The sequence below is a fragment of the Eleginops maclovinus genome, chromosome 3 (genome assembly GCF_036324505.1).
Source record: "Eleginops maclovinus isolate JMC-PN-2008 ecotype Puerto Natales chromosome 3, JC_Emac_rtc_rv5, whole genome shotgun sequence".
Lineage (NCBI taxonomy): Eukaryota > Metazoa > Chordata > Actinopteri > Perciformes > Eleginopidae > Eleginops > Eleginops maclovinus.
The window spans coordinates 13,971,239-13,998,517 of NC_086351.1; the positions used below are offsets into that span (position 1 = coordinate 13,971,239).

General features: G+C 41.8%; 1 protein-coding gene across 1 annotated transcript; it reads left to right on the forward strand.

Moving 5' to 3' along the window:
- The first annotated feature begins 3,079 nt into the window (after positions 1–3,079).
- Positions 3,080–19,786, forward strand: znf1035 (zinc finger protein 1035). The gene is made up of 4 exons (XM_063878805.1): positions 3,080–3,439; positions 10,212–10,266; positions 11,099–11,162; positions 11,259–19,786. Exon 4 carries the CDS (start codon positions 11,300–11,302, stop codon positions 19,214–19,216), a length of 7,917 nt encoding a protein of 2,638 aa, XP_063734875.1. The 5' UTR covers positions 3,080–3,439; positions 10,212–10,266; positions 11,099–11,162; positions 11,259–11,299; the 3' UTR covers positions 19,217–19,786.
- The last annotated feature ends 7,493 nt before the right edge of the window (positions 19,787–27,279 follow it).

Below are 27,279 nucleotides of genomic sequence, written 5' to 3' on the forward strand. Positions count from 1 at the left end.
GCAGCCTTGAGGGGCACCCGTGTTGAGGATGTGATGTTTTCCACCCAAACTGCCTTGGGTCTGCTTGTCAGGAAGTCCATGATCCAATCAGAGAGGGCGATGTTTAGCCTGAGGTCCCTGAGCTTGATGATGAGCTTGGAGGGCACAATGGTGTTGAAAGCTAAACAGCATTCTCAGATACAGTATGTTTTCCTCTGATCCAGATGGGAGAGGACAGTGTGGAGGATGTGTGTGATTTCTTCGTCTGTGGATCCGTTTGCTCTGTAGGCAAACTGCAGTAGGTCCAGAGAGTCAAGGAGGGAAGATGTGATGAATGTTTTGACTAACCGCTCAAAGCACTTCATGATGATGGAAGTAATGGTGGTAGTCATTGAGGTTGATGGTTTTAGTCTTTTTGGGACAGGAACGATGGTGGAGATTTTAAAACATCCGGGGACTACAGACTCCAGCAGTGACCTGTTAAAGATATCTGTGAACCCCTCTGCTAACTGAACTGCACACAGCCTAAGAACACCGCTGGGCATGCCATCAGGTTCAGGAGCTTTCTGTGGATTAACCCTTTTAAAGGATCTGTTCACATCTGCCCTGTTTATAACAAAATGGCAGGGCCCCTGGGCCTTCTGTACCACCCCCAAGCCTGACTGCTCTCAAAACGAGCATAAAAAGCGTTCAGCTCATCTGGCAGAGATGCACACATAGACATTCCCCTAGCACCACTAGCTGCCCCTTTTGTAGTTAGTCATTTTCCTTAGCCCTGCCCACATATTCCTGGCCTCAAAGCATCTGAAATCAGACTCAGCTTTTTCTCTGTAGAGTTTCTTTTCACCGCAAGTAGCTCTCCTGAACGCGACCTTGACTTCCTGTACTCTTCCAAATCTTCACCTCTGTGCACGATAGACTGCGTTTTCAGTTTGGCATGGACCTCGCCGTATATCCAGGGCTTCTGATTCGGGAATAAGAATGAGGTCATTGATCTGCTTGGTATATCTTTCAAGGAATCCTATAAAAAGAAGAACTTAGAAGTGTGTCGGCTTGTGTGACAGAGCTGACTCCCAGAAAGCCCTGGCCGACTTGATCCTGTTTCTTACAGTCCTTTTTAATGATATAATATGGGAAAAAATGTTTGGGGGTTTGAAGCTGCAATATCAAGTAGGGCCACTATACCACGATTGCTTAACAATCTGTCTCCTAGGGCCTTGCTCTTAACTAACCTGCCTTGAAACTCTTATGCATAAGTTTAAGGCATCGGTGTGCTTGTCAGATCGCCAAGGTACATCCTCCACATGCACCGCACACACACACTTTGGTGAGTGTTGGAATTGGAGTGGCACACATCTTTTTTTTCTTTTTTTTTTAATATCACAACGATTCCCCGCATTTATTTGTATGGTGTACAGCGGGAAGGTTGGATTTAAACTTGTTTCCAGACCTTTCTTTTATCATTGACCTTTATTCTGTAGAAACAAGTGCCACACCATGAAGGCCTTCAAGGAGAGTGTAAAAGTGCATGCTTTCATCTTTACTTGAACAACAATAGCATCTTGCTCATCTCCACAAGAGCAGATTTTTTGTCTTGCCTGTAGTGCCGTACCCAGTGGTCGAAAGATGTACTGCAAACAAGTTTGTTTCAAGCAATCCCCTATACCTTTAACAGTTGACAAGTACTGCTGGGGACATGGGAACTGACAAATGCAGCCACAATTGGGGTTTATTTTATTGTTGTTTTTTGCAGTAGGGAATGGTCTCATCCAAATTTGTAAAGGGGGCTATGTTTCCTTTTTTCCCAAAATCAGCATTTTACAGCCAGTATGATTGAATTTTCTAGTGAAGCATAATAGTGGCATCTGCAGTCCATTGGGACTTAGCTTTGGAACAGAGGAGGATCTCAGTGCCTCAAACCGACCAAGGGCTTAATGTTGATTGGTGGCATGGAGAAGTGCTAGTTAGCCACCCGTGCACTGCTAAAGTGCCCTTGAGCAAGGCACTAGAACCCTACAAATGCCCCCACTGTATTTTGGGCACTTTAAAATATCTGCTCACTACTTCTTATACTAAATCATGTTAAATAGATCATGTTTAATTTGCACTGTGTGACATGTGCTTGTGTTCATGTGCGTAACTACATGACATCAAAGAATACCCAAATGAGGTGTGCTGTCTCACAGGAAGGGAAAAGGAGAATTGCTGAGAATTGCAGAGGGTGCATGTTTCAGATGTTTTAGACTTGTTTTTTATGTCTGATACAGCAAGTTACCTCACTCCATGAGAGAGGTTAAATATTCGACCAGTTTTGTTGGTAGAAACCTTTTTTCCCTCTAGATTGCAAGTTTGGTTATGTGTGACTTGGTCCAAAAGCAGTTTCATATTGATTTGCATAATTTGTTGTACATGGGACCAAGGATCAATGACCTGGTGATCTGCACATTCTGAGGTAAAATCAAAGTAAACCTGATGGAAGCATAAATGCACTAATAGAATTGGACTAGACACAGCATATCAGACATAGCGTATCCAGAGGATCCTGTTCAGCCATTATGCCATGGTTGTGTAGTTTTTTTTTCTTCTTCTCTAGAACAGTAAGACCTTATAAGACCTCTCAGCCAGAGTGGTTTAGAAACAGACCAGACCTAGAAGGGTGCCATTTTGAAGCAAGTCTTGTTCACAAAATGGTGGTAAACAACGTGTTAACCCTTTAAAGACCAACCACGTCCAGTCCAGCAGACAAGCAGGCCCGTTTGATTGAGTTCCCCCAGTGACGGTCATCAAACTCATGTTACATCAACATAGTTGTACTGAAACTGCACAGGGGAGCACTAAAGCTCAAGTGTGGACTTCGCTGATCAGTGCAGAGACTGTCTGTGCAAGTACAACTGCCTGCGCCACAGCACGTAGAGGGTGCGGGTGCGGGAGCAGCTGCAGCAGGAGGAGGAGGAGGAGGAGGCACCGTGTTGCGGTCGCCCGGAAGTACTAGAACTGCTGCCCTATCAGGCTGTGGCTCTGTCAGCCAAAGAGCATGCAGGGGCGGGATATTTTTGAGACCCCGCACCTTGTCATTGGTTGTAACCAGACCGTTGCATAACTAACGCACAATTTCGGGCACATTGTGTGAAATTGCGCAAATAAACCTAGTGGAGGCGGATTTACATGTAACGTTGCAACCTGGGGCACAACAAGCCGCGTAGTGTAGCACACTTCGTGTGGGGAAAACACTGGGTTTTTGATCTAACTATCCATATCGACTCACAGTCACAAAAGAAATATCTCCTGACGATATTCCTCCGAAGAGACGGGAGCCATTGGCAACGAGGACAGCCAGTGTCTCCGTGCACTGGCAAAGAAAGCGGACATATGTGGGGGATAGCAACACAGACCACGTAGCGGATGAGTCACAAAGGGATTGCCGGTGAAGCACACAGAAGCTACACGGAGCACTTTTCCGGTAAGGGGTCCTGCTTTAGACAAGAGGAATCATTAGCTGTATCGGTGCTAGGTAGCATTGTGCTAGCTGACTGAGGTAGCTTAAGGTAGCCTCAACCAGAACATAAACCAGTGTTGGATTAAAACGATACCCACACGTGGCTAGAGTTATAAAAGCTCACGGCTTCTGAGGATGTTTGTGTGTTTTGAGCTGATTGAATCTCCGCGTTTCCTTTGTGTTCTCCTCCGTCCAGGCTGGCTAAAAGTTCATCTTCTTAAAAATTCACAACCATTACAACAGCAGAACACAACATCGAGGTGGTCATGCCTTCTTTACATAATGCTTATCTCTTACTCTTAAAAACCAGGAACTGCTTGTGGCAGCTCTGTTGATGTGTAGCTTTATTGCTTTAAATGGTATTAATACATTGCTCAGTAAGCTTTACAACATCAAATGTGTCACCTTCAAGTTATTAATGTGCTATCCTTGCACCAAAGAGTTTGATGTAAAAAGTGCATTTAGTTTAATATTTCTATGTCCTTTAGGTGGTCCCTAGCTTTTATCATATTATCAAAATACCCCGTGATCCCTCTGCAAAAGAAGCAATGTCAAACCATGTAGACTCCCTAGTCACCTTCCTATTTACACTATATTATTTATATATGCACACCTCAAAACATTTGAAACTCATCTCAGTGTACCTAATGCAGTCAAGTTTAACAGTAACAATAAATAAAACATTTAATGAATACCTCTCTGACAGTGTCAATATATCTGGACATTATTCTTTTATCAATATATCTTCCACTTTCCAAAGTGAAGTTTTGGGAAAATAAGAAATTACATTTAAGCTGTCTAGAGAGAAGGTCTGAAAATCACAGTCAGTAACAGGTTTATTGCCAAGTAGGTATAAGATATATTTGATACATTGTAAAAAATACATACAAGTACTAAAAAGAAAAACAATTTTAAGAAAACTATTGAAACATTGAAATATAGCCATATGTACATAAAATATAGATATACCCGGACAAATAAAATATGTGCAGTGACAAGCGGAAAGCCACGCAGATATTGGGTAGCTTTGTGTTCATTGTGCATGTGCAAAATTCTGATGGGTTGTGCAGGACTGACAGTATTAAAATGAACTACATATTGTTTGCCTTGTGTGCATTAAGGTAATGCATAGAATCTCTGATGTGGCTGAGGTTCAGTGTCAGTGGGGCTGCTGGGCCTTGTTAATGAGGCCGGTAGTAGAGGGGAAGAAACTGTTCAAGTGGCGAAAGGTTTTGGTCCTGATGGAGCGCAGACTCCTGCAAAAGAGGAGCAAGTCGAACGGTTTTAGTTAGTGGGAGGGGTCGGCCAAAATCTTCCCTGCCTGCCTCAAGGTCCTGAAGGCTTGCAGGTTCTGGAGAGAGGGCAAATTGTAGACGATCACCCTCTTGGCAGAGCGGCTGATAAGCTGCAGTCTGCCATTTTCCTTGGCTGTTGCTGCAGTGTACCAGATGGTGATGGAGGATGTGAGGATGGACTCGATGGCAGTGTAGAAGTTCATCATCGAGTTTGGCGGGTGGAATTTCTTCAGCTGCCACAGGAAGAACATCCTTTGCTGGGCTTTTTTGGTAGTAGTGAAAGAGATGTTCACCTTTTAATGGGTTTGGACATTTGGCTGATAGAAATGAATATGACAAGAATATAGCTATGGAAAGTTACATCTAATAAGCAAATATGCAGATTTTGCAACTGCTAATAGATATTTGCTCAATAGTTACACAGTAATTGTATGTCTGCTCTGACTTGCCTGGCATTGGCTGATGTAGGGATAGGTTAAAGTCTCTATTGTCTTTGGTTTATTCTTATATTGTAGCCACCTAGGAAGTTGTGCATGCATTTTGTGCACCTTGCAGAAAAAGATAGGTGCGCCACTTTAACAAAGGTACACACTTAAAATGAATGCGTTGTATTCAAAACACTTTTGTGAATGCCATACAATGTGGTATGCAACTCAATGTAGCTATGTCACCCCCCCCTCCCCCAAGGCTATTATATCAGCTGTTACTTTTTTTGTTCAAGTGTTGTTGTCAAATCCTAAATGTCTCATCTGGGATTTTGCAGTGTTCTTTCCTATTACAATTACCAGCAAAATTTAAAAATCAGTATAAATGTTTTGTTCAATGCTGTATTAATTGCTTTGCTTTAGGGTTATTAGGGTTAGAACAATGCACATGGAATAGGTTGGCAGTTAATAATAAAAAAGTAATGATACGGTGTGCAGTGTGCTCCTACTGGCCTTCAATCCTAGAAGCGGAAACCAGAGCCGAAAGTGGGGGAAAAAGCATGCAAAAATCCAACATCCGTGAGCAAAGGCATAGAGAGGCACACAGTGTTCTTCTCTGAATGCCCAGGAGATCGCCTTGGTCAGGGATCCTATGTTCTGTAAGACAGCATAAGCTTTTATTTATTTTTTTGTTTGGTACTGCACGTAACATAGTTGCTAGCATAAGTCATCTCTTAAATTTCCAATTCATATTGAGGCATTCTCCTTTGGGGTTCCAAATATAAGCATCCTATGTATTTTATTGGCTTACATGAATTTTCTTCATTCCTCACTGTTGACTGTTTTACACACCACTGCCAGGTGTCAAAGAAACTTTTAGCAGCTGCCACTTACAAGTCCAAGCAGTCCGGTTGCAAGATCCGAGAAGAACTTAATAACTATCGGCATAATGGATAAATTGTATGATGCTTCTGCCACTTTTAAGTCGGTGCAGGAAGTTCTGTCACCATGACAACCAGTAATCACCTTGCACAGACAGGTGTTGTATCACGTTCTGAAGTCTGATCAGTTCCTCCATTCAACTGCACAACAAGGCCAAGACAAATTAAGATGGCACCTGTTGCGTAATGTGCTAGAATGTTTGTGTGCATGAAGTAAAGTGGAAAAAACAACATTGCATGTATTTGGACATATACTGTATGTGTGCAGGTGTTATTGACATATCTCACATATTCCACCTTGTATTTTTTGGACAAAACTCCATGAGTTTATATCCCTAATAAAACCTCAGATTTTTTCCCAATTTATAGATTTAAATATTTTATTAAAATGGTTAACCAAGACACACAAATAAGTGTCACAAAAATCATACATGAGGTCCTTGTGGTGTCTTAAGTTTTTTGCAACGTACACAAACCTGCCTGCCTCTGGCTTGATGCATGCTCTGTTGCATGTTAGAATACCCCCCTTCCCTCTGCAAACTATCACACTAAAGACCCATTCTAATTCAGCACTTCATGAAGAGGTATTTCTTGACTAGATGACAGCCAGAGGGTTAGCATGATGAGTTCCCTTTTAGATACAACGGTAGAGCAATGCAAACATTCTGTTTTCTTAATAATTCTCTCACCAACCAACTCTTGCTGTTTAAGTTGACCAGGGAACCAATAGGCTGTCTTCCTGCTTTGCCATAAATTCAAATGAATTGATGGAATAGAGTTATTCACCCAGCTCGAGGATGCTTTGCCGAAGAACATTGGTATCTTCAAGTTTTCCTGTTAGGCTGGCACTATGTCTTTGACTGCTAAGAAAATGTCTGTGCCAATGGCAGTGTATCCATTTTGCTTTAATTGTCTTTTCCACAAAATTCCCCACTTCTTTAGATTGTTGTCCTTACAGGTTGTGCAAACACAACAGGCAGTTTTCTAACACAGTTATTCAACATCACTCCTACTGAATCCATAGTATTGAGAACTTTTGTTCAGTTGAAGTGGAGGATGTCATCCCACTGCAGATCAACTGTTCCTGCTTATAGTGGCAATAAGCATATTTTTCAGATACCCCCTAGCATTTCCAAGTAGTTTATTATTGGTGACTGTTGAAAGACAATTGGACAGACCTTGTTTGCTATTGACAAATTTAGTCAGTTTTATTATAATCTTTTCCGAATGCTGCTCAGAGTTATTGCAGTCCACTGCCCTTATGCTGTCATCTGTCAAAATGTTGCACACAACTTACTGCATTACTTTGGTAGTTCCATTATCCACCATTTCCGCACTGGGGATAATAACCACACAGAACTTCTATTGATTATTTGGTAACTGAAGATAGCTATTGGGAGAAATATAGTGCCATCCTCTTTCTGTTTTGAATGCCTAATGGTGGACCAATTTTAAATTGTGCCCGGTGGCAGAGATTATATATTGAAAGGGAGGCTTGTAGGGAAGCATTATGAACACCAATAGTGTTATTATTGTATAGCCATTCCAAGAAATCAACATTTAAATCATTTAACCTTAAAATAATAAGATAAGTCAAACGATTGTCTATTGATACTTTTTTATATGACCACAATAAACAAAAGTTACAGTTCACTATATCAGACAAATATGTAAGTAATACAGGACTATTTCAGGAACTTTTTTTCCAATAAGCTAATATTGTGAGATATTTAAGGAAGAGAGTACCTGATCTTTTTTTTTTTCATGAAAATGTTTTCTTCTTTTAAGAAAAATGGTGAATTTATAAATGCTATTCAAGCTTAATTAAGTGCATCTTGCTTGTTTTATGTCATAGGTGCCTCGGCTCTGGAGCTAGCTTTTCCCCCCTTGTTTTTCTGCGATGCACCAACTCATGCACTGGAGTTTTGGATGTAGGTTATGCATTAAGTATTTTTTTCAAGCAGAGATTCTCCAGAATGCCGTCTTCCCAAGGGTTTGCTTGCGTGATCACAATGTAGTTGATTGTCACACAACTTTATGAAATGTGCAAATTGGGAAGTTAGTAGATCCATCCATCCATCCATCCACCTTCTCCGTCAGGGTCTCGGAGGTAACAGCTCCAGCAGAGAGCCCCAAACTTCTCTTTCCCTGGCCACATCAACCAGCTCTGACTGGGGGATTCCAAGGCGCTCCCAGGCCAGCGAAGAGATATAGTCCCTCCACCTGGTCCTAGGTCTACCCCTCTGTCTCTTCCCAGCTGGACGTGCCTGGAACACCTCCCTAGGGAGGCGCCTGGGTGGCATCCTTACTAGTTGCCCGAACCACCTCAACTGGCTCCTTTCAACGCGAAGGAGCAGCGGTTCTACTCCGAGTCCCTCCCGGATGACTGAACTTCTCACCTTATCCCTAAGGGAGATGCCAGCCACCCTGCGGAGAAATCCCATTTCGTCCGCTTGTATCCGCAATCTCGTTCTTTCGGTCATGACCCATCCTTCATGACCATAGGTGAGGGTAGGAACAAAGATGGCCCGGTAGACAGAGAGCTTTGCCTTCTGGCTCAGCTCTCTTTTCGTCACAACGGTGCGGTAAAGTGACTGCAGTACCGCTCCCACTGCTCCGATTCTCCGGCCCATCTCACGCTCCACTGTTCCCTCACTCAAGAACAAGACCCCGAGATACTTGAACTCCTTCACTTGGGGTAAGGCCTCATTCCCTACCTAGAGTGGACAGTCCATCGGTTTCCTGTTGAGAACCATGGCCTCAAATTTGGAGGTGCTGATCCTCATCCCAGCCGCTTCACACTCGGCCGGGAACCGATCCAGTGAGTGCTGAAGGTCACAGACCAATGAAGCCATTAGCCACATCATCTGCAAAAAGCAGTGGTGCAATCCTTAGCCCACCGAACTGCAGACCCCCTGCCCCACGACTATGCCTCGAAATCCTATCCATGAAAATCCCAAACAGGATTGGTGACAAAGCGCAGCTCTGGCGGAGGCCAACCCTCACCGAAAATCTGTCCGACTTGCTACCGAGAACCCTGACTCAGCTCTCGCTTTGGGAGTACAGAGATTGGATGGCCCTTAGTAGAGACCCCCTCACCCCATACTCCCGCAGCACCTCCCACAGTATCTCCCTGGGAACCCGGTCATACGCCTGCTCCAAATTCTCAAAGAACATGTAGACCGGATGAGCGTACTCCCAGGCCCCCTCCAGGATCCTTACGAGAGTAAAAAGCTGGTCCGTCGTTCCACGACCAGGACTAAATCAGCATTGTTCCTCTTCAATCTGAGGTTCGACAATCGGCCGGACCCTCCTTTCCAGCACCTTAGAGTAAACTTTCCTGGGGAGGTTGAGTAGTGGGATGCCTCTGTAATTTGCACACACCCTCTGAAAGTAGATCAGCTAGAAAAAGGGGGTTGTTCACCGTATTAAGCATTGTTTTCCTACATTAGCAGTTTTGGTTGTAATGAAATGTATTAAGGAGTTTGTATGGTGTGTCATGAAGGATGCTGGGGCAGTAGTCGATTCATGACGAGATGAAAGCATGGACTAAGGTTTTGGCAGCAGAGAAAGATGGGTGTGTACATTCATGCTGCCTTTAGAGGTCACAGTGTTGGGTACTGAAAACTGGTCCTTATTCGAATGGGACAGGAAATGTAGCAAGCACAAAGCTAGAGTTTGAAATGTTGATGTGTGGATGGTTGGCTGGTTCAAAGATTAAAACTTAAAAGCCAAACAAAAAATCTTGAAAAAAAACATGATAGGCTCTATTTTTCAGTTTTTCCTGGTACAAATTGTTAATGCGAAAAGTTCCATTTCATCCAAATGTAATTTTGAAACATAAGGCCTAATGGGCCAATCACATCACTTTTTTGTAAAAGATCAGGCACCCAAAGCACCGTATTTGCCTGCTGTGGCCGTAATAGCATTGGTTTTTGTGTGTCACAGTTCTTCATTTTATTTTTATTTTTGTGGAGGAATAGCCGGCAACCAATGCAATTCTTTTATGTTGTAGAAACAGAACTTAAAATAAGTGACAGTGGTAATAATGCTTGCTTTTTTCCCCCCTTTACAGGAAGCCCACATCAATGTGCTTCGAGATTCAGATGCTAACAGATGTTAAACACCAGGTGAGTGTGTAACTCTTTTGGTTTTTGAGATATGCTTGGGCGAAAGGAAATTACATGTAAAAAAAAAAAATCGCATTTTCAACTCAAATGGAGGTAAGAGGTAAGTTCAAGACTAAGTTACCAGGGTATTCCACAAAGGACTGAGACTTATCCGAATGTACATACAAAGTACACCAGACACCCCTATCTATCATTCAGCTCTTCCAGGGGATCCTAGTGTCTTCACAGGCCAGATGGGATAAAAGGATTCCTGCATCTGCCCTAGCAAGAGAAGAGAAGCGTGCGATCAGACTATGGTCAGCCCTGCGCTACCTACCTACCTGCCTACAGACGCGCACTCTGCCAGTGCACTCATTGCGCATTACTGGATTGTTCCAAAAGGCTAGGCAGGAAAATTCTCACAATAAGGCTTACCTTTTGACAAGCTGCAACAAGTAAATACTTGGTTTATTTATTGAATGATCATTTTTGTAAGGAACCAATCAGCCTGACCACTCTGCCAACAACCAGATCTTGCCTTAAGGGGACCCGGTTTCTCTTACTATAGTTTCTCTCATGGTATGACCTTTGCCAGGGACCATTTTTATCTTGGTTGATACAATCAGACACAAAGAAAACTTCCAATTCCATAAAGTTAAGCTCTGTAAACCTGCTTTGGGAATTTGTGTAGTCCCCCACACCTTACCCTGTATCCTGCCTCATCTTACCATCCACACTCCATCTTGGACACATTTCATATCCTCCTAGGTTCTTATTGGATTGCATTTTGATAATATTTGAAAGTGTCATTTTTTGTGACTTTGTCCACAATAATATCAATTACTGTTTTTAGGTTCCCACTTGGATGCATCCCAAATGACCGTGGATTGAGTTATTCCTCGTGTGTCCAAGAAAAGGTCAGATTTTTCTTTTCAAATATTGTACAATAGCTTTTTAGATTATTACAGTTTTAGTTTGTCTTTTGTAACGATATACTACTTTGTGTTTTTCAGGAATTGGCTAAATAAGCCCTAGCTTATGTGTATGGCGTAAAATGGCTCAGGGATGGGATTCATACTTCCATAATATTCCACCTCTTACATTGGAGACAAGCACTTTGAGAAGAACATCAGAGTCTGAGGAAAGTCTTCCCAAAGATATAGAGAACTTCATTGGACATCATGACTTCACAGGCACAATGGATTCAAATGAAGCCCCTGCAACAAACTCAAACTTTGACAAAAACTATTACTCAAATCCCTGTATTGAAAATACCAGGTCAGACTGTCTTTATCAGAGATACTGCAAGGAAGCACCATTGCAAGCTGATCTAGAACAAATGGAGAAAGATTACTTGCCAAGATGTGCAAACAGTGATATCTCAGATTTTGCTACAGAAGGGTTATCAACATCCGGACCTTTTCCTTCTTCTTTAGCAACAGATTTGCAAGATCTTAAGCAAGACTGGGGAATGCTCGCTACATCATTAATTGGGGACTACTCAGATGTTAGTAGCTGCTCGGAGGCAGGTGAAACAAGGCAGTATTGTAAGTTCATGTCAAGGAATTCTGTTCCAAAATCTGAAAGTAATGTTGCTAAAAAGCCCAGTTCAACAGAAAAGCTTTTCAATGATACTGCAAAAAGTATGCTTCCCACTGAAAGCCTGTGCCCAAATATGTCTGAAACTGATGGTATTTTGCCAAGTACATCAAATGTGATGGTAGCAGAAAACATAGTTGAATGTACTCAACATGAGCAGCAAACTCCTGAAAAAAATGAAAAATCTTTAACAGGACACAAACATTGCTCGTCGACTTCTAACATGGTGACAACTACAGGAAGCAAGACTGTTGCGGGGAGAAATGATTGTGGTGCTTCTCCAGATCAGAATCTAAAGGAGTGTGTGGAGACAGACCCCACCCAAGAAAAAAATTCAGAGGACTCGATAAGTGGCCTTGAGACCTTGACTGGTGATGGAATAAATTACCTAAATGGCAATGAGGAGGATCAGATTATGGGGACATTTCCAAATATCATAACTCTGTTGGAGAATAAGCAAGATCACTCTGATGAAAAAGTCCTAAGAAAGGAAATTAAGGAATCATTTGACGATGAAAGTGATAGTTCGAACTCAACTAATAGTCAAGTTGGAGATATGGAAATCAACTTTCAGGAGAAAGATGTTCATGTAAATACCTCTCAATCTTCAGATCATCCATCTATCAAGGCATCCAATTGTAAAGATGCCACTCAAAATGTGGCTCAGGACATATTCAAGCCTGTGATGAGTGATGGTCATTTGGGCAATGCCAGTGACAAAGAAGAGAGTAGTGGTGCAACAGAGAAAACAAGTACCGCTGATCAAAAACAAGATTGTACTGCGCCTGGTGTCAAAAGTGTCAATCTACTTATTGATACTACTGATAAGGACGAGCAAAGTGTTACTGGTCATGTAGAATCCTGCTTGCAGCCAAACAGCCCAAGCACAGACCTAAATCCTAATCTTGAAAATGAATGTCCAGCAGAGAATATAAATACAACCTTTTCAGATCAGGAACTATCACTTCATCAAAGCCTACTGTCCCTAGAACCAGGAAGTCAAAGTGGGGATGTTGATGAAAGTTCAAGACAGTTGTTCAAAGAGATGGACACATCTATAGAGGAGCAGTCTGAGCATGACACGTTGTATGGTGAGCCTCTGTCAACTGAAGATTCTTCTTGTGATGCTGATGGTACAATACTTGATGCAAGACACTATGAAGACACCTCTGTGTCCAGACCTGAGAGTAACAGCGTGAAAAATGCAGAAGAAGCCCCGCAACTCAAATCCTCTGTACAAATGGCGAAACGCCTGCAACCTATCGTAATATTGAAGACGTCAGAGTTAATAAATGGAATAAGTAACTCTTATCAATGCTCGAATTGTCAACACACAACCAACAATGTGGATCATCTAATTGAACACCACCATTGTAAACATACAGTGCACAATTTCCAGTTTTGCAAGACTTGTAATCTCTACCTGATGAAAAATAAGCAAACAGAAAAACATGTGTGTTGGCAAACCCAAGATAGCCCTGAGCTTTCTTGTGATTCAAGCCTACCAAAGAAAAGAAAACGCTGCAGCGGACACAGATGCTCAAAGTGTAGAATTACATTTTCAAAAATTAATCTATATGTCAAGCATATGCGAATTCACACTGGCAAAACACCCTATCAGTGTATTGGATGTGGATTGTTTTTCGCACAGGGTAGTAGCTTGCAAAAACACAAGCGTATACCTGGTAGATGCAAGCGACCAAAACTTCCAGTCACAGATGTTGATGCTGTTATCGGAGAAACTAAAAAAACACCACAGAAGAACTTGGTACCAAGCAAACCATATGAAAATCCATCTGGATGTTATGTAAAGCTGGTTAACATCTCCAAAACCCATCTGTGTAGTTTCTGTGGTAAATGCTTCTTGACTGCAGTCAAGGCAAAAAAGCACATCTGCAACTTACACAATGGAAAGTGTCTGGCAGTTTCATCAAGTCTGTGTACCACAAAACACAGTAATGAGAAAACCCCAAAAGTGGAGAATGACACAAAAGGAAAATATAAATGTCCTCTCTGTCCACGGCTTTTCAAGTACTCCTACAACAGGGCTCGACATTTGCGTGACTGTGTCAAACTTTCACTAACTAGTGGGAAGAAAAAGATTACTGGTAAATATCGGTGTCCATTGTGCCACATAACCTTCACTTTACCAAGCAACCGATTTAGACATATTAAAACTTTTTGTCTCAAAGACTGTCTTAATCGACTTGCAAAGGAGAGGGCAAAATCAAAGGAACAGACCAACCAGAGAAAAACTACAGAAATGAAGCAAAAAACACCATCAAAGAAATATGAAAAGACAAAACAGCCCCAGGAAATTAAACAAAAAAAGCAAGCACCCCCAGCTTATACACCCTCTACAACTGGTCCAAGGTACAAATGCAGTTATTGTCCAGCGGTTTTTTGTCATGGTTCTGGAAAGTACAGACATATGAAGAAACATGAGCAATTTAAACTCACTGGTAAAATGTTCACATACAGGAATTCAGTATTCTCTACCTTGTCCGAAAAAGCAACTTTAAGTAGTGCAAGCACTAAAGAGTGTAACGATACCTTAAAATTCTCACAAGCAAATGACCGTCTTGCCCTGAGCTGTACATTTTGTGGAAGTTGTTTTGACACACAACAGTCATTGAAAAGACATGAGCAAAATCACAGAGGTGATAGACCATACCGCTGTCTGGATTGTGGAAACAGATTCAAGAAACGTGCCTATCTAATCGTTCATAAGAAAAGCGGTCATCAGAGGAAGATACAATGCACTGTCTGCAGAAAGATTCTCCCAACTATTGGAGCATTGATCCAGCACCGAAATTCGCATCTTAAAAGGGGAAAGCTTCAATGCCCAGACTGTCATCAACTGTTCCAGTATCCTGCATATCTCCTCAGGCATCTGGAGAGCCACAAAAATAGAGAAAACAAGACAAGCCTGCTTGAAGATAGACCAGCTATAAAACCACAGCAATCCTTGAAGTCTGTCAAAGAGAAGAATGGACCAATACAGCGGCAGTGTTCCATATGCAATGAGGTGTTTGATGATGCCCATGTACTAAGAAAACATTCTCTTACACATATATCTGGGTCTTCGTCACACCAGTGTCCATTTTGCAAGCGTAATTTCAAAAATCGCCGCAATTTGCTACGCCACATGGTCATACATACTGGAGATAAACCCTTTTCCTGCAATGGCTGTGGAAAACAGTTTTATCTAGACGCGTATCTCAAACTTCACAGTAAAAAGTGCTCAGCTGATCAAACTAGACCTCTTATCAAATTGGAGTCTGAAACCAAGAAAAAAGGGCCACATCAGTGTTCCTATTGTCCTCGGACTTTTACTAAGAAAAACCGCCTGAAAAGACATCACTATGGACACAAGACAAACACTCTGCTTTTCTGCTCCGGATGTGAGCAGTTCTTTGGATTGACAAAATTAAAACAACATCAAAACAACTGCATGGACACTACAAAGCACAACACTGGCTTCTCAGCCAAGGAGAGCATCTGCAAAAGCACTTCACAGGCAAGCAAGAATGTCAGCAAAATGTCTTCAAAATCCAATGCAGCCAACATGCTTTACTTTAAATGCCCTCACTGTATACAAAGGTTCAGGTACAGGTCGTTACTCTTGAGACATGTTGTTAGCCACACTGGCGTACAACCCTACGCATGTATGCACTGTGGACATTGTTACAGAAGTAAGTCAATGTGTTTGAAGCATGAAGCTTTCTGTGATGGTGTTAATGAAGAGGGAAAGTCAAAAGTGAAAGATGCTACTGCAACTCAATTGTCAAAGACTCTTACTCCCAGAGACGCAGCACAAAATCCCAAAATTGACGGGGAAGCTGAGTACAAGTGCAAATTCTGTACCAAGACCTTCATGAAATCACGAAGCCTGAGACGTCACATTTTGACACACAATGAAGTGAAACCGTATCGTTGTAAGGCCTGTGACAGCTGCTTTTCAAGGTACGATCATCTGAAAGTACATCAGACTCGCTGTAGGGGGAAAAAGACGCAATTGGAAGTCTGTATTCCCAAAATCAGCTTGGATTACGTTGGCAAGGGATGGCAAAATAACTGCGGAACAGAACGCAATGCAAAGCATGAGACATTTGAGTGCAACATCTGTTCAAGGAACTTTCCATCTCAGTCTATACTGTCCCGACATGTCACTATGTTCCATACTCCAAAACCATTTAAGTGCACACGCTGTGGCTCATCATTCTCTCAAGAAAGATCCCTGAAAAAACATATGAAGACGCAGAAGTGCAGAAGGCCCTACAATGAACCCTCAGAAACTAATCCACAAACAGAAAATGTCACAAACCCGCTTAAAGGGGTGAGAAATAGAATTATACATCAAATTCAGCCCTACTTCAACAAAACCTACAGATATGCATGTAGCTTTTGCCCCCGTGCTTTTAAAAGCGGCTGGCAATTGGCTGTGCACAACCGTCTGCATACAGGAGAGCGGCCATATGCCTGTGAGGATTGTGGTGAAAGATTTATAAGGAAAGATTATGTGAGACGTCATTCAGCGAAGTGTCCCCAAAAAAGAGGCACTCTATCGTCAACAAGATTATCAAAGTCCACATTATTTCAAAGCCAACAGACAATCTCTAAAAGCCAAACAAAAGGCTTTTCTTGTGCATACTGTAGTTCCCGTTTCCTGCTATTTTCACAGCTTCAAGAGCATTTTTTAAATGAACACAAGCTGGAAACAAAGGTTCCACCTGTGTCCTCTGCTCCCCTACAACACCATCTGTCAAATATACCTAACATCAAAGAAGAACCTTTGGATGAGAGTTGTGACAAACAGTTCAGTGTTGAGGTCCCCAAACCATTTATTTGCCCAGTGTGCAATATGTCCTTCACAAATAATGCTGGACTAACTGGTCATCTGCGTGTTCACACAAGAAAAGTTCCTTTTAACTGTAAAACATGCAAGAAGGGCTTCTGGAATAAAAGTCTTCTCCGTAATCACAACAGGAAATGTAGATATGGAAGCTTTTCAGAGAAAACTAAAACCAAACAATTGGAAGTCCCTTTGAAAGCAGAGATTGATATTGTGCTGAATGACATGCTCGATTTTGAAAAATCCTCCAAATTGGTGCAGACCGACTTCGCCTGCAAAGAGGAATTTATGGACAAATCACCACAAAGTTCGGAGGAAAATGACGAGCAAAGTAAAAAGAAGAAAACTGTGCAGTACCAATGTTCCGAATGTGATCAGAGCTTCACAGATGGCTTATTGCTCATTAGTCATCTTGAAGACCATGGAAGGCAGGAACAAGCGAAGAAGCGCAATGCATGTGTTAAGTGTGGACAGGTGTTTGCTAGTCAAACAAATCTTGGAAGACACATGAAGATACATGAATCTGATCAAATGTTAACTTGTCCTGTCTGCTCCAGGATTTGTACCACCGAATCTGAACTTGAAATTCACAGAACATGCCATGACCCTAATAGGCCTTTCATTTGCAAACTGTGTAATCAAAGGTTTTGGACAAGACCATCTTTACGTAGTCATTACAGAGAAGACCATTCAAATGATGTATTTACTTGTCGTTTCTGTAACAAGGCCTATACAGTCAGAAAATCACTAGAAAGACATTATAAGAAGTGGCATATTAAAGAGCAGAGGGATCTTATGAAAACTATACAGGGAAAGAGCCGTGCTGAAGAACCATCCAGCAGTCAGGTCAGTACATCTGGTGAAAGTGATGAGGATGACAGGAATGAGGACAGTGACTCTGATTCGGCGCCTTACTTCCCATGCCATGTGTGTGGCAAGACATTCCCAACATCTGAAAGTCTTGAGGATCATCAGCGGTGTCACCTGGGAGAAAAGCCACATGAGTGTGCAGAATGTGGTAGATGTTTTTTTCAGGCATCCCAGTTGCAGCAGCATCAACGAATGCACAAGTCTGAATTTCAGTGTCAGGCATGTGGCAGGGGTTTTGTCTCGCTTTTTGCACTGCGTAAACACAAGCATACGCATGGAAAGAGCCGGCCATATCGATGTTCCAAGTGTGACTTTAGTTTTACAGGACCCTTGCAGTTGGCAGAACACATGTCTACCCACCGTGAAGAAAGCTTCCCATGCGATATATGCAATCGTGTGTTCCTCTCCAAGAGCAGTAGAGTCGAGCATCGGAAATGCCACTCAATGTCAGTTGACCGCCACCCATCTTTCACTACAAGAGAAGAAAGTGAGACGTCTGTTTCATCTTCTGAGATCTCATCAGTATCCACCGAAGAACTTAAGTATCGCTGTGGTGTATGTGGTGAGCGTTACAGAGACCCAGAGACACTATCAGAGCATGGTTGCATGGCAGCCAATGAACGACAATACTCCTGTTCAGAATGTGATAAACATTTTCTGCATGCATCTCACCTGAAAAAGCACAGGGCCATCCATCACCCACCATCTAGTAGCAAAAATCTATGCAGTCAATGCAACTGTAGCTTTCCCTCTCCTCAGCTCTTTCTAAGCCATCTAAAGAGCCATGATACTGCTGGAGGAATAGAACACGGCCGTGAAAGTAAAGATGGAGATCTATCACATGGCTTCATATGTCCAGATTGTCATCAGTGTTTTGCCAGTGCCACTGACTTGATTTGTCATTTTGCTACGCATCCTAATGGTTCATTCGAATGTAAAAGCACATTACCATCTGGAAGTAAACTTGAAGATCAAGATCACCTTCATGTAAGCAACTCAGCTACTGCATTTGAATGCACCCAGTGTGGCCAGAGCTTTTTGGGAAGAGATACTTTCCGTCAGCACCACTGTTCCCATGAACAGCCCACAACAATGGAGGCTAAGTGCTCAAACCCATCTGCCAAGACATCTCTTCAAACTCATCAAGCAGCAGCAACAGAGGAGGAGGAAGTCGATGTTCTTGGAGAGGACTTGTACAATTGTCCTGTTTGCTCAATGGAGTTCTCCTCAAAAAGTGTCCTTTTGGAGCATCAAAACAAACTGCATGGAACTGACAAGCCCTACATATGCAAGCTTTGTGGAAAAATGTTTGCCAGGAGCCGGTACCTCAGAGAGCATGAGCGAAGGCACCGTCAAAAAAACACATCTCTGCAGGACACTGAAAAGTTCATATGTTCCCAGTGCCACAACAAATTTAGTACAGCACAAGATTTATCATTTCATATGAGATCACACGCTGAAAACGAAGATGGAGAGTTCCGCTGTGATATGTGCTACAAGTCATTCAACAAGTGGTCTCATCTTAAGAAGCACCAAGAAAGTCACATGGGCCAAGTTGTATATGAATGCACAGAGTGTGACAAAGCTTTCGCTTTTCCTCACCTACTGGAGGAACATCAACAGACACATGTTGGGACCTCTCCGTAATGGTTACTGCATACCATCAACCTTCCCTTTCATGGCTTATCTCTGACTGTACCTCCAATTGTTATCACAACTTAGATCTAGATTGTTTGCCTTGTGTTACATACTTACCAAGATCTTAAGTCCTGTCACTATGACAGTGCATCTTCTCCTGCATGTCTATTGACAAATATATGTATTTTTATTTGTAATAACATATTTGTATAAAGCCAATCAGCCAGTTTCGTCAGTTTTTAAATATGTGTAAATTGTGTAAAGCTGTTTTGAACATTAAACATTGTGTCCAATCCAAACAACGCATGATCTGAGGAGATCTTAATGAAAAGTCTTTGAAAAAGGCTGACACTTGTAAGATATTCTTCAACCTTGTCCTTTTAATCTAATGGTATTTGATATGACTTCATGTACTGTAGATAATTTTATAACTGTTCTATTCTCGGTTTTATTTTGAAAGTTTTGTGTACATGCATTTGAAATATACTGTAATTGAATATTCTTTTCAAAACCCAATGTTAACTTAAGGCATTTAAGCAAATTCATTAAATTGAGAAATAAAAACAACTATGAAATACATTTTTGTTTCACTTATTTATTTATTTTGAGTACTTCTACTGCCACATAAAAATTGGGTAAATATTTTGTGTAATATTTAACATCAGCAGGTTTACTTATTATTGCCAAATCATGTGGATATTGTGTTGTGTTTGTGCTGACAAAATCAGCTTGCCATGTAAAACATTAAAGGAAGACCTCTGAATAGTTAAGTTGCTAATAAAGGTTTGGTATCTTTTACAATTAAAAAAATGCAGAAGTAGCGCTTGGTAGATGACAAATTGTTCTTCATACACAGGTAGTGTGGCAGATCAGTGGTTAGCACTAACTAATAGAAGTTGGCCCTCGTTTGAATCAAGCAAAAAAAGTCTGCTCTTTCTGTGTGGAGTTTTCATATTCTGTTTGCAGTTCTTCCCAAAGCATCGGGAGATGTATGTATCTTTCTTTAATCCTTTTAATTGTTTTGACTTGAAGTAATTGTAGAAATGCCCTGCCATGTTCTCGAATTACCTTTCATTGGAAACAATTCTATAAAATACACATTTTCAATTTCATTTGAAAATAAGTCCAATATTTGCTATATTTTTTTAAATAGTGTATAAAACCAGGAAATTTCCCAAAGGGATCACATACTTTCTATACTTTTCATTAGTGACCACCTGCCTAGTATTGTGTAGGTCCCCCTTTTGCGGCCAAAACAGCCCTGACCCGTCGAGGCATGGACTCCCCTAGACCTCTGAAGGTGTGCTGTGGTATCTGGCACCAAGACGTTAGCAGCAGATCCTTTAAATCCTGTAAATTACGAGGTGAGGCCTCCATGGATCGGACTTGTTTATCCGGCACATCCCACGGCTGCTTGGAGGATTCAGATCTGGGGCATTTGCCTGGCAAGCCCAGGTAAGCGATGCACACGCACCCGGCCATCCACATTATGTCAAAGAAAACGTGATTCAGCAGACCAGGCCACCTTCTTCCATTGCTCCGTGGTCAGGTTCTGATGCTCACCTGCCCATTGTAGGTGCTTTCAGTGGTAGACAGAGGTCAGCATGGGCACCTTGACTGGTCTGCAGCTACGTAGCCCCATACGCAACAAACTGCAATGCACTGTGTGTTCTCACACCTTTCTAACAGAACCAGCATTAACTGTTTTAGCAATTTGAGCTACAGTAGCTTTTCTGTTGGATTGGACCACAAGGGCCAGCGTTTGCTCCCGGCGCGCATCAATGAGCCTTGGCCGCCCCATGACCCTGCCTCCGGTTCACCGCTTTTCCTTCCTTGGACCACTTTTGGTATGTACTGATCACGACAGACTGGAAACACCCCACAAGAGCTGCAGTTTAGCCATCACAATTTGGCCCCTATATAAAGACGCGTTAGCGTATTAGCATATAGCCATAGCATAAACAGATACACATTTTATTCCGGATGGAAGATTTAGACTGAAGCACCAGCTCAGCCCCTCTTCCATAGTCTTCCATAGCAGTTTTGTTCAGGCCATCAGTTGTCATGGTTACAGATACAGTAATCCTTGTTTCTGTAGAAGGGGCATTTCTGTGAGCTGTTTTTTGGCCCAAAAAATGAAATGGCTCCTTAATTTGCATCTAAAGTCATGTTTGCTGACAGGCACACTTCTGTAATATGGCTGCATAACCATACTATTATTAGGTAATTTTCTTTCTTTCTACCATATCATGTTTTCTTTGGCTAGATGGATAATCATGATTCTTTACAAGAAATATTTGCAACTGTCTTAGAACATTATAAGATCATCGTCAGTGACTCTATTTAACTATCCACTAGAGTCTGCCTCTAATGCAGCAGGCTCAATCCAAGAACATGGACCTTGGAGCAGTCCTTTCATCTTTCCAAGCTAGAGGAAGAAAATCCCCATCTTGTAGGGAACAGAGAAACTGTCAGTCCACCCAGTGAACAGATCCCCTTGAACAGAGATGGCTGTAGATAACATTCCTGACTGGTCAAACAGCCTTGAGACTGCAGCAAAATCAATAAAAAACTCCTTCCTTTCATCGTCAACCTTACAGTCGACACCCTTAAATATTACCTCTAATTCGACAGAAGAAGGTTTTTAGGCTCAGGTCTTCAGGGACAGATGTACCGTTAAGTCACTTGTTCTTTCCAGTGATCCGAGTAACAGGTGGTGATGGCACTCGCTCAGAAATGCACAGTCATCGGCTAAACTGATGTTAAACCTGTTCATCTGCCACTGGAATTTCAAGCTCTCTGGTACTGTTTTGATAAAGGGGTGGATACCATTTCCTGGGATCTTGAGAGATGACGGAGCCTTTGAAGCAGAAGAACTCCACAGTGTCAACTGGGGAGCCACATAGGATGATGGGGGTTGGTTGGGTTGCCTTCTTTCATGAATCCTATTAAGCCCTGAATTGTTCTTACTGCACCAGATCGTCAATCTGCCAATTGAAGGCTGACTCATCCATACCAGATAAGTCCAAAGAAGATGGTATCAAGAATTTCAGGAGATTGACAAACTGGTGACAGGGTGCAAAGTTGGTGTACATTAGAGAATTCCTGTTGTGATCCAACTGCAGGTGGGGTTATTTGCAGCTAGAAGAGCTCGTCCTGCACTGTAGCCTGTACTCATTTTATTGAAGGCTATGCTCAACCCTTCAAACCAAGGGCCATGTTGACTGCATGTGTGCAGACCTGTTGGCTCTGTGAGCTGAATGCAGGGGGCCCAGTAGGCGAGAGTTTTGTGGTGGGACAGGACAAGGCTCTCAAAAGACCTGATAACAGTGGAGGTCAGGGCCAACGGTCTGTAGTCGTTAAGTCCTGTGATCCGTTTTTGGAGGATGTGTATGACGCTACTTGGCATGTTTTCAGTGAGGTGTTGCTCCAAGCACTCCCATAAATCCTCCAAAGCTTCAGTGTTCCACTCCTTTGATGTTCTATCACCAGGTTAATGGAGCTCTAATTGTTGCCCAAATGCAGGATTCTGGTGGAATATAACAGGTCATAGTGTCCAAGCGCAGGGACTGCATGACAGGCAAAACTGATGTACTGTAACAATAAAATTGAGCTGCTCCATTTTGGTCATAGCTCTCAGTCAAATGGGTAGCAGAGCCAAGGAGGCGACACTTGAATACAATTATTTAAAAAACTATTTTAGTAAAACTATAATAACATAAAAATGTTGCAATATTTACAGTGAATATGGATTAAATGTATATATGTATATATATTACGTATATATACACAGTATATATTATAAATGCATTTTGTTTTGCAAATAAAGAACGTACCTATCAAACAAACACATTCTGAAACATGATTTATTGGAAAATGTAATGTGTTTTTTGCAAAACAAAATGCATTAGTTTGTAGATGGTGTTTTTTATTTGTAAACCACACTGTGTTTGTTAGTGACTCATAGGGCATTTGTAAAACATCTTTAGTTTGCTTGTAGAGTTATGCCAGGATAATAGCTCCATATGTATGGCAATGAAAATCTTCTCCAACATTGCAACATAATATATGCATGTATATAGAACATTAAAAATAAAACAAATTTAAAAGTAAAAATAGTGCAAGAAGAACCAAGTAGAATAGAGTAGGTTTCAAGGTTTCAAGGTTTCAAGGCTTTATTGGTCATATGCACAGCAGATACAACGTATATGTTGGCAATGAAAATCTTATGTCGCGTGCTCCTTCAACAACTCAACATACATGGTGCAAATAAGATAAATAAAATAGTGCAAAAAGAGAGAAGAATATTTACAATAACAACAATACAGATTTGAGGATGTGAAATATATACATATGTGGAATACATTGAAAGTATTTAAACACTTTACAATGTTGAATGAGGAGGTATGGACAGATGCATATATTATGTATATGGCAGATGTATATATATATATATATATATGTATGTGTGTACTATAAACAGATGTGAGTAGACATTCACACAGCTCAGGAGTTCAGCAGTCTTATAGCCTGTGGTATAAAACTGTCTCTGAGTCTGGTAGTCGTGGTCCGGATGCTGCGTCGCTGCCAGACGGCAGCAGACAGAACAGATTGCTGCTGGGGTGATTGGGGTCCTTTAATATCCTAGCGGCCTTCTTCCTACACCGCTGGGTGTAGAGGTCCTCCATGGATGGCAGCTCCATCCTGGTGATGTGCTGAGCAGTTTTCACCACCCTCTGTAGAGTCTTACGGTTGAGGGCGGTGCAACTGCCATACCAGGCGGTGATGCAGCCAGTCAGGATACTCTCGATGGTGCACCTGTAGAAGTTGCAGAGTATCCTGGAGTCCATGTTGAACTTCCGCAGCCTGCGGAGGAAGAAGAGCCACTGTCGAGCCGTCTTGGATATGACCCTGGTGTGATGTGTCCATGTCAGGTCCTCACTGATGTTTACCCCGAGGAACCTGAAGCTGCTGACTCTCCACAGGAGTCCCGTCGATGGTGATGGGTGTGTGTGCCTCTCTCTGCCTCTTCCTGTAGTCCACAATCAGCTCCTTTGTTTTGCTGACGTTGAGATGGAGGTTGTTGTCCTGGCACCAAGATGTCAGGGCTCTGACCTCCTCTCTGTACGCCGTCTCGTCGCCGTCTGTGATCAGGCCGATGACGGTCGTGTCGTCAGCAAACTTGATGATGGTGTTGGAGCTGTGTGTGGCCACGCAGTCGTGCGTGAACAGGGAGTAGAGGAGAGGGCTGAGCACACAACCCTGAGGGGCTCCGGTGTTGAGGGTCAAGGTGGAGGATGTGATGTGAGTAGAATAAAATAGTGCAGATTATGCTGCAAGACCAATGTGCAAGTAATGCAGAGGAAGTAAATATGTCCGAAATAAATAAAGCAATAGGCTAAATAATGCGGCGAATGTTGCAAGTGATCATGTTAATGCAGGAGTCTATATACAGTGCTCAGCCTAATTGAGTACACCCCTTTTTTAAACAATTTTAAACAATATCTCAATGAACACAAAAACAATTTTCAAAATGTTGACAAGACTATTTTTTATATAACATCTGTTTAACTTAATGAAAGCAAGGTTAATAATATAACTTAGATTACACATTTTTCAGTTGTACTCAAATAAGGGCGATGCAAAAATAAGTACACCCCACAACAAAAACTACTACAGCTAGTACTTTGTTTGGCCTCCATGATTTTTAATGACAGCATCAAGTCTTCTAGGCATGGAATAAACAAGTTGGAAACATTTTGCTACATCAATCTTTTTCCATTCTTCAAGAATGACCTCTTTTACAGACTGGATGCATGATGGAGAGTGATGCTCAACTTGTCTCTTCAGAATTCCCCATAGGTGTTCAATTGGGTTCAGATCAGGAGACATTCTTGGCCACTGAATCACTTTCACTCTGTTCTTCTTCAGAAATCTAACAGTGGCCTTAGATGTGTGTTTAGGATCATTGTCATGTTGGAAAAGTGCATGATGACCAAGGGCACGGAGTGATGGTAGCATCTTCTCTTTCAGTATAGAGCAGTACATCTGTGAATTCATGACGCCATCAATGAAACGCATCTCCCCTACACCAGCAGCACTCATGCAACCCCACATAAGGACACTGCCTCCCCCATGTTTGACTGTAGGCACCATGCATGTTTCTTTGTATTCCTCACCTTTGCCACACCATACAGTTTTGAAGCAATCAGTTTCAAAAACATTTATCTTGGTCTCATCAGTATAGATAGTATAGATATAGAGTATAGAGTCCCAGTAGTCTTCATCTTTGTCAGCAGGGCTTTTTTAGATAACTGCAGTGAACTTGCATGCCGATTTTCTTCCACCCTTCTCATCAGAAGACGCTCCTGTCGAGGTGTTAACTTCCGTGGACGACCTGGACCTCTGTGTGAGATGGTTGCAGTTCCATGTTTTTAAAGTTTTTGTGCCACTTTTGCTGCAGTATTCTGACTGATAAGTAAAGCTTTGCTGATCTTCTTGCAGCCTTCACCTTTTCGGTGTAAAGAAATTATTTTCTTTCTCTTCCATGTGGTGCCATTGCCAACAACATGAAATGGGAAGGGGTTTTCTTTAAGTAACACCCTTTTATAGTCAGCTGTCTGCTGGACACCTGTGTAATGAATAATTAGACTCACCTGTGGTTGATTATTGTTAAATTAGACATTTGTAGTCTAAAATTTAGCTTTGCTCCAGAGACTTTCAGTGGGGTGTACTCATTTTTGCATCGTCCTTATTTGAGTAAAACTGAAAAATGTGTAATCTAAGTTATATTATTAACCTTGCTTTCATGTTATAAGTTAAACAGATATTATATAAAACTTAGTCTTGTCAACATTTTGGAAAATGTTTTTGTGTTACTTTTCGAAGGGGGTGTACTCATTTACGCTGAGCACTGTACATGTGAATGAGACATAAGGACATAATGTAAAATATTGTAGTGAAAAATTCAAATAAAATACTGTTAATTGTATTGATACATTTAAGGATAAATACATTTTAAGATACAAACAGATGAATGCTTTAGGTTATGGAGGCACTTAACAGAGCTCAGGAGTTAAGTTGTCTTATGGCATGCAGGATAAAACTGTCTGTGAGTCTGCTGTTTTTTGTCCTGATGCTGCAGAACCGCCTGCCACACAGAACAGTTTGTTGCTGGGTGATGGGGGGTCTTTTATAATTTTGTGGGCTTTCTTCCTTAGCCGCTGGGTCTAGAGATCCTCCATGGATAGCAGCTCCATCCTGGTTATGTGTTGTGCAGTTTTCAGCAACCTCTCTAGAGTCTTAACATAGAGGGCGTTGCAACTGCCGTACCAGGCTATGATGCAGTCGGTCAGGATGCTCTCCATGGTGCACCTGTAGAAGTTGCGGAGTGTCCTGGAGTCCATGTTGAACCTCTGCAGCATACGGAGGAAGAAGAGCTGCGAGCTGTTTGTTGATAGTTTTTGTGTGATTTAAGTGCTTTTTTCCATTTGATATAATTCCTTTTAATGAAATATCTGCTTTTTTTGTAAAAAGGTCTTGACTGTTTGTTTCAATGGCTTGCACCCCATGTGACCCAGTGAAAGTGCAGTTTCCTAACAACTATGGACATGTAAACCACAAATGTTTAATAGGATTTTAGTCCACCTTCTATTTTATATGGTGGATTTTTTGGCCATGGTTACCCCAATTTGTTCAATCCTCCTATGCTAGTAGGCATTTGGCAGTAAAATGCAACTTCTGCTTTATAGGAAGTATTCCAAATCTGTGGCAATTAGGGTTAGATTATTCTTACTTATCATGATGTGTGCCTGAATAGACATAATCTAAAAATAAAATACTATACATGTTATGAGGGGATTTAGAAAAAAAGAGAAATGATTGAGGTCTGTAGTTAGAACTCAGTGCATGGACTGGAATAAAAAGGTTAATGGGTTTAATGTTCGACATCTGGCTGTAAGTGTCATAATGCAAAATAGTTTTTTTTCCTAGAGGGTTCGGCAGTGAAACACGCATGCGCTGAACCCGTTCTCTCGCCTGCTGCTGCAGCTCTTGAGTCAGTGATTTTTTCC